This window comes from Metopolophium dirhodum, chromosome 6 (genome assembly GCF_019925205.1).
Source record: "Metopolophium dirhodum isolate CAU chromosome 6, ASM1992520v1, whole genome shotgun sequence".
NCBI classification, from domain to species: Eukaryota; Metazoa; Arthropoda; class Insecta; order Hemiptera; family Aphididae; genus Metopolophium; species Metopolophium dirhodum.
This window is the reverse complement of record NC_083565.1, coordinates 22,664,156-22,671,720: the sequence shown is the minus strand read 5'-3', so window position 1 is coordinate 22,671,720 and position 7,565 is coordinate 22,664,156. Positions and strand designations below refer to the sequence as shown.

The following is a 7,565-nucleotide window of genomic DNA, read 5'->3' as shown; positions in this document are numbered from 1 at the left end:
GGTGTACAAAAATTAGGATATTATGAAAAATACCTTAAATTATAATACTTTGCCTACAACTGTTAATTTATTGTTATAGTAGAATAATTTTTAAAATTTTAAATCAATGATTAGGTAATGCTTTTATAAGTAGGAAGGTAGGTTTTTATACCTACCTAACAAAATAAGAAAATACATAATGATTAATGTTATTTAATATGATTTGTAAGTACATAGCAGATTATACCCTATCACTTGGTGACGATTATTTTTGTTTTATACGTTCTTCGTAATTCAGTTCCGTCACGATAGTTTTAGTTTTCGTTAAATGTGAAACATACATCTTCTATGCATACGGGATACGGGCATTAAATATTTGGGTTTTAAGAGAACACCTCAAACGAAAATCTGTTAACTAAGTAATGTACAAGCATATACGTTTACTACTGCCTACCAAAGGCGCAATGTATAATAATAATAAATTATACGCCAGTCCGAACAATCCAAACGCTGTCTTACTCGTAGTCGAGTTCTAGTTGATAACTGACTTGTGAATAAATGTAATTGTTGTTAGGTATACAAATAAAACTAATAAATCCTTGAATACAACATTTAAAAATACAAACTCTGTGTAATAAAAATTATATTAGGTATTTATTGGTAGGTTTATATAATATCTGTAGACTGTAACGCATAGGTCATTAGAATATTGTAGAACATTTTACTGCATAAGATGCGTGTTATTTCAGAAATGGTATTCGTCAGTGAACATTTTCAAACTGGGAATAATATATCATAAGCAGATTGAAATGTGTGAACGTTTCAGTGTTTCGAAGACTAAGTTTCGTAGCAGATTTTGATTCCGTCACGGGGTATGTATTTTCTTATTTCTCAGTAGGTTTTTTTTTATTATAGTTAATTGATCAGGGGATGTATTGCCCGAAAATTTTCAATATTTGTATTGTAACTATACTGGTATAACGCTATTCGGGCTATCGATAAAGTCGTGTTCAAAATTAGAAAATTGGTGAGGTATGATATTTTTTTAAGCAATTCTTTCGAGTAGGGAATTCGCTCAATGATATTTAAATATTTTCACCGATAATCAAGTACGATGACTTGTAGGTAACTAGAGACTGAGTGAATAGGAATTAGGAAGTGTGTGATATGGCGAAGATAAGGAAATGGGTCAACAGGATTTCAGAATGTTTGGTGTATGAAAGGGAAAGATGAAAAAGAAATGTAAGGTTAGGGTAGGTAAGTGGAGTGAGAGTAGCAGATATGAGAATAATAAGTTAGGTGTTAAGATACAAAAGAGGATAGAATAAGAAATTAATTAATTAAGGGTAGTGTACATATTGTAGTGAAAACAAGAGAGAATAGGTTTAGGTGGTTCGGTCACTGTATGATAAGAGATAGTGAGAGTGGCTATAGAAGTTAATTTAGGGGGGAAATGAGGGGCGAGAAGACTGAAGAAGAGATGGATAGACAGAATACCGATCATATGGAGGAGTGGAATGAGAGTGGCTGAACCTGTATATAGCTGTGAGAGACGGGGGAAGAAAAAGTGTAAAGGTAGAATAGTTATGTTAACAATACGTAGGTAATACGTAACGTAATCAGTTGATAAATATTTTCTTTCATTGTTATGTTTACAATATCGAATACCTTGATGGTTAGTAGGAAAAGATCATCACAAAGCTCACGACCAGTGATGGTAGTCGTCTATCATCACCATAGCTTCAACTAACCATAGGTTTATTTAACTAACCTTCTTATGACTCATTAGGACACTTTGAATAAAAAGATCCTGAGTTGCAGGTTGCCAAACTTAATTGTTTGATTATCAAGTTGATCCTTTGATTGTTGACACCATGGATAGTCCACGCCTATGTTAAATACATTTCAGGCCGCGTTCCCGGAGGGGAAGGCAATTGAGGCTCCTTTATATTGATAGTCGATACTCGATATAGGTATACTTTATTTGGCCTCAATTGTTCCCCTCGAAGACCGATGATAAGACCATTATGTCCTATCCATATCTTTATTATCTATGATGGAGCCATACCCAGCTCACTCGTGTAAACTTGTTGCTGGTTGGGATGTCAGCGCACTATTTGTTTTCCATCTTTGACCCACGCGTAGCATACCAAATGTACGATTAAGAAAACACTAAAATGATTGTGCGTGGGTCAGAGAGAGAAATAAATGGTGCGCTAAAAATCTGACATCCTCTTCAGTGGCGTATTTAGGATTTTCTTGAGGGGGGGGATATAGAAATTAGAAATACATTTTCAAAGAAACCAGTCATGCAAGACTTTTTTTTTTTGCTAATCCCTAATTTTTAATCACTAATCAAGTATAGGTATTTTAAAAGACAATATTAATCAATGAATAGCATTTTAAGTTTAACATAATAATCTAATGAATAAATAATATATTAATAGCTTAATATAGATTTATAATAATCAACACAATGAAATAAATTTATAAAATATTTAGCTAATTAATAATTTGTTCTGTAAAAATGTAAAATATCATATAATTATATTGATCATTGATATCTATTATCTACATAGGTATATATAACACATAGGCACATATAGCCATTTATTTGCAGTGATTTTACAAAACAAACTCCAGTCTTCTATTTTTCAGAGACAATTCATCAATGACTTCATCTGGTGTAATCTTTGTTTCTGTATGGCATGCTAATAGAGCCAATCCATTCAGTCTAGTCTATAATAACAATGAAATACACAATTTTATAAATACTTTCAATAATATATCATAATTTAAAATCTGCAAATTTACTTCATTCATACTATTCCTGAGATAAGTTTTAATTCTTTTTAAATTAGAGAATGATCGTTCAGGAGTTGTTGTTGACACTGGAAGCGTACAAAATATTTTTATCAACATGTAAATGTTGGGATAAAATTCTTTATCACAAATTTCTAATGCCTGTAATCCTGAACTAAGAATGATATTATCTGTAAATAGTTTTGTTTTCCACATATTGAATTCGGCTATGCTATTGAATTTATCTACAACGGGTGAATATATGTTCACAAGCTTATTAAATTGTTCTCGGTCATTTATCTCTAGTGGCAATGGCTGGGTTTTAAAAATGCAATCGAACCCTATAACAGTAAATATCAAATAATAAAATACTTTGGCAAATTAGTTATTTATATAGCTATTCAGTATTTGTACTTATATTATAATTTATAATAATATAATGTCAATAGAGATTTTTTTTTGAAAATATGTAATAACTAGTTTATACCTTCAAAAATACTTTTATGATTTACAAAACGCTCAGTAAGTTGTGATATAAAGTAATCAATATATGGTAAAAATACTGTTACACGATAGTATTGTTCGGTAGAATGATTTTGTAAATTTGGATTAGCTCTATGTGTTTGTTTAGAAGAAATTCTTTTCTCTAGCAATTCAATTCCAACATCATCTGCCATTTTCTGTAATATATTAATAAATATTTGGGGGCATATTTATGATGTAGGTTCATCATAAATATTATTTTAAATATTAAACAGTATATTAAAGTAAAAGATTACTTTGACATTATTATAGATAATTTTGAATTCTATTTCATTATTTTCTCTGATACATTTTAAAGTAGCTATTACATTTTCTACTATGAGTATTGTCTTTTTCAAATCAATTTGAACTTTTTGCAATTGTTTACACAGCGGAAGTCCATAAGAAAATAATACCTAAAACAAAATTTAAAAATAACACAATATATGTACCTAAATGTATATAAAATAGATATTATCTGAACCTTTATAACAATCAAAGAAATCATAAACTCTGAATCTTTTAACGCTTTCTGAAGCATTTCAGCATCTGTTGATTCTTTCTAATCAGATATAATGTCTAACGCATTGAGAACAATTGAAAATAGTACAGAAAAATCATTTACAGAATCATAACGTTGAATACAACGAGTAGCACAAAGCCGTTTGAGTTGTTTTACTTGGGGTGCATTATTTGAATTCTCAATGGTATTTAAAAGAACAGAATTTCTTTTAGGGGTATTGAAAAAATTATAAACTTTTTCGATCACCCCCAAACAATTTCTGATAGGTTTTATGCCACTAGCTGTTGAAACAGCTAAATTCAGCGAATGTGCTGCACAATGTACATATTATATAGCGTTGGGGTATTTAGATTTCACAATAGTCTGTACTCCTTTAAATCGACCAGCCATATTACTGGCCCCATCATAGCCTTGGCCATATAAATAATTGCAATCAATTCCACATCTGTTTAAGCATACCAACAAAAAAATGTAATTAAATAATATAAATAAATAAAGTGAATAAATAAATAAATCATAAATGTGTTATTTACAATTACCATTTAATATTGAGTTAGCCAAGTCATAACCAGTCAAGCTATCAATTTCAAAAAATCGTAAAAAGTTCTCATGCAACTTATTGTTTTTATCAATATATCAAACACATATACTGAGTTGCTCTTTAGTCGATATGTCGGTTGTTTCATCAGCCAGAACAGAGAAACATTTAGATTTATTAATCACATTAACTAGTTTCCTTAGTAAAATTGTGTAACATGACTGAATTATTTCATTTTGTATAATTGGACTCGTATATTTATTACGTTTCCCTGAACCCTCAAGAACATTACGCAAAAATTCATCTCCTTTTGATCTGTACTTGAGAATACCACGGAAATGGCCTTGCCTTGAATCATCTAAAAAATAAAAGTTAAAAGTTGCAAACAATAATAACATGTTTTTTACAATAATAATTGTAAATCCATAATTAGCATGACTGGAGCATTATTGTCCAATAGTTATATGACATTGATAATTCAGTTTAATTATACTTAAGTATTATTATTATTAAATGGTAAAAGTTTATACAATTTAGTTTTTAGTTTCTATATTTATGCTTACCATCTACTAAGATATCACCAAAATCTCTATGTCCTCTCAAAGCCAACTCTTCTTTACCACATAGAATTATACACTCAATAATTGGTCCTATTTTCCTTCTATTTTCTTCAATTTGTACCATTCTAAACAAATTCACAGAATCAATGTACTTCAAAAATTTAAACTTTAAAGTAAGGGTTATCATATTATGCATTTAATATTACCTACCTATTATTATCTATGCGTTCTATTATAGACAGTTCCTTTTTTTCTATTATTTTAAAAAGTGTTCAGAGTCTAGAACAGACAATGTATGATATTTCAAACTTCCACGAGCCCGAAAAGTCTAAAAAAAAATGTATTAAATATTTTAGCAAATGTCTCTGGAATAAATCATTTAAATTATCAAACCTCTTTTTCCTTCTTCCAGTTGCTGAAAGCAACAGTAACAAGGCTACCCAAAGGCTGGCTTCCAACACCACCATTTTTTGCAAACAGTACACAGTATTTACAGAATGTCCCATTTTTGACATTTGAATACGCCAGCCAATTAAATTCTTTTAGCCATTTATGCTGAAATCTTAAGCCACGTTTTTCATTTTTTGCAAGCAATGGGAATTTATATTCAACATCTGGTACCCATAGATTAGTTAGCACCTTGAATAAATATCATTTTAAATAACAAACTAATTAGTTTTAATAAATATTATAAAATTAAATTTAAAATATAGACATTAAATAAAAATAAATATGCATAATTTAAAAAAAATACTAATTCAATAAATATTAATGTGTTAAGTATTGAAATAATTTATCAACTAGTATGTAACTTACAAGCTTTTTATCAGCATCTGTTAAAGATAAACATTCTACAAAATAACCTATGTCATTAGCATTGCCGAGCGTTTGATTATTTTCACAAATAAAATCATCCTTTAATAAATAATTGAAACATATTATTATATTAATGCCACAATAATAACTAGAATATATTAAACAATTTTTAAGCCAAATTATTAAATTGTATTTGTTTCCATATGTCAAGTAAAACATGCTATTTGAAGCTAATAAATATATAATAATATATAATATAATGCCTAAATAATTTAAGAGATCTATTTAAGTGAGTTGTAAATTTATAAGCTGTGACCACTGATCATAAAAGCATATAAACCTATATAAGCATAACTAATTTAGTTTTTTTTTAAGAATAACAAAGTAAACAAATTTGAAATTTGAACAATTAACTTTTTATATATTCAATGAAATAATTAATTACTTGCTGTAATCGTGAATTCGATGCCTCACTAAAACTTTCTAAAGAATTTGTGGTACATGCAGACTTGTTTACTTCTGTAATTTTTCTTACTGGTGAGTTCACCTAAATATCACAAAAACTTGAATTTACATTTCAAATTTCACAAAAATTAGCCCTTACTTCAGTCTCGTTATTTTCATTTTCTCTTCGAATTTTTTTATTGCTTGTGAAAAATGATAACAAGGTATTCTTTTTTGATGTCATTGAAAAAAGTAGGTAAATTATATTGAAAAATAAAATACCGTATATAAATAAAAGTAAATTTGACCATAAAATATCACTTTCAATCACGAATTAATATAATATTTCTTAAATAGTTGTTTTAATACTCAATTTATTATCATTTGAGCAATGAAGTATAAACAGAACACCGAATAGTGTGCATAAATTAATGATTATCATAAACATAAAACAATTACTGTGTAATAGAATATTACCTACTATAGGTTAGGTATATTAGATCATATTATCAAAATATCGTACATTTGTTTATGATCTAATAATAGAATACATGACACTGTGGATACAAATCAGGGACAAACGTTATCATTTGTTCCACTGAGATAAGAGATTGTGTATAATTTTGCCTATATTCACTCCTCATTAATTATAATAATATCAGATTTCATACATCGTTAGTTGTGATTTGTGATTACTGATTACAGGTAATTACAGTTGCGGTTTGCATACTAGTAGGTATATTAAGGTTTATGGGAACAGACTAAAAAAAAAAAAGGCCAAGGGGGATCTATCCCCCATATCCCCCGCCCCCGTAAATACGCCACTGATCCTCTTAAGTGTTATCAAGTTGAAGAAGCAGTTGATTGTTGACAATTTGACATTTAACATTAATTGTGGTAGGTATTATGATTGGACAAAAGTAATTAGCAGGGATGTGAATTTAATGCAATGAAAAAGTGTTAAATATTTGCCTGCATGTATGCACTAAAAACAGGCAAATATATGCACTGAAATATTCAAAAATATTCAAAAAAATACTGAATGAAAACGTTTTTATTTAAATTTTTTTAAATTAATAAATAATAATTCAAATTGGTTTACACAAAAAATTCTTTATTTACACACTTGGTAGGTAGGTATGTAGGTAGGTAACGGATGAACCGAAAATATAAAAACATTTTAAGAAAATAAGCATAAATACAAAGAAATCATGAAAACATGCAATTATATTAACTAACCAGAAAAAAACGCATATTGGTAACGGTGTTGTAATAATAGGGATCTCCCCAAAAAAATACGTACTAATAGTTCAAACAAATCATAAAAGCCAACTGTAATAAATATTAATTTATGAAAAAGTATATTAAAAAGCATTATTAT

At 28.6% G+C, this 7,565-nt stretch overlaps 2 protein-coding genes across 4 annotated transcripts; both read right to left on the bottom strand.

Annotated features, from left to right (window-relative positions):
- Positions 1-2,431: 2,431 nt before the first annotated feature.
- On the bottom strand, positions 2,432-4,630 carry LOC132946977 (52 kDa repressor of the inhibitor of the protein kinase-like). 2 transcript variants are annotated; one of them, XM_061017124.1, is made up of 6 exons: positions 4,366-4,630; positions 3,788-4,271; positions 3,561-3,719; positions 3,269-3,461; positions 2,794-3,122; positions 2,432-2,718 (listed from the first exon to the last, which is right to left on the bottom strand). In XM_061017124.1, exons 2-6 carry the CDS (start codon positions 3,842-3,844, stop codon positions 2,605-2,607), a joined length of 852 nt encoding a protein of 283 aa, XP_060873107.1. In that variant the 5' UTR covers positions 3,845-4,271; positions 4,366-4,630; the 3' UTR covers positions 2,432-2,604. The 2 variants fall into 2 exon arrangements, with proteins under 2 accessions (XP_060873107.1, XP_060873108.1); XM_061017125.1 differs by having other exon boundaries at positions 3,633-3,719.
- Positions 4,631-5,107: 477 nt separating this feature from the next.
- On the bottom strand, positions 5,108-6,945 carry LOC132946978 (uncharacterized). Of its 2 annotated transcripts, none has more exons than XM_061017126.1 (5): positions 6,345-6,945; positions 6,186-6,287; positions 5,741-5,839; positions 5,318-5,563; positions 5,108-5,252 (listed from the first exon to the last, which is right to left on the bottom strand). In XM_061017126.1, the coding sequence occupies exons 1-5, from the start codon at positions 6,426-6,428 to the stop codon at positions 5,181-5,183; spliced, it is 603 nt and encodes a 200-aa protein (XP_060873109.1). In that variant the 5' UTR covers positions 6,429-6,945; the 3' UTR covers positions 5,108-5,180. The 2 variants fall into 2 exon arrangements, with proteins under 2 accessions (XP_060873109.1, XP_060873110.1); XM_061017127.1 differs by having other exon boundaries at positions 5,186-5,252; positions 5,419-5,563.
- Positions 6,946-7,565: the final 620 nt, after the last annotated feature.

Coding starts and splice junctions, on each gene's coding strand:
- LOC132946977 (XM_061017124.1), bottom strand. CDS start 3,844: ATGCTTCAGAAAGCGTTAAAAGATTCAGAGTTTATGATTTCTTTGATT. Junction 3,462..3,560: donor TTATCTATAATAATGTCAAA/GTAATCTTTTAC, acceptor AATATATTACAG/AAAATGGCAGATGATGTTGG. Junction 2,719..2,793: donor TCAGGAATAGTATGAATGAA/GTAAATTTGCAG, acceptor TTGTTATTATAG/ACTAGACTGAATGGATTGGC.
- LOC132946978 (XM_061017126.1), bottom strand. CDS start 6,428: ATGACATCAAAAAAGAATACCTTGTTATCATTTTTCACAAGCAATAAA. Junction 5,840..6,185: donor CGAATTCACGATTACAGCAA/GTAATTAATTAT, acceptor TATTTATTAAAG/GATGATTTTATTTGTGAAAA. Junction 5,253..5,317: donor ACTGGAAGAAGGAAAAAGAG/GTTTGATAATTT, acceptor ATTTTTTTTTAG/ACTTTTCGGGCTCGTGGAAG.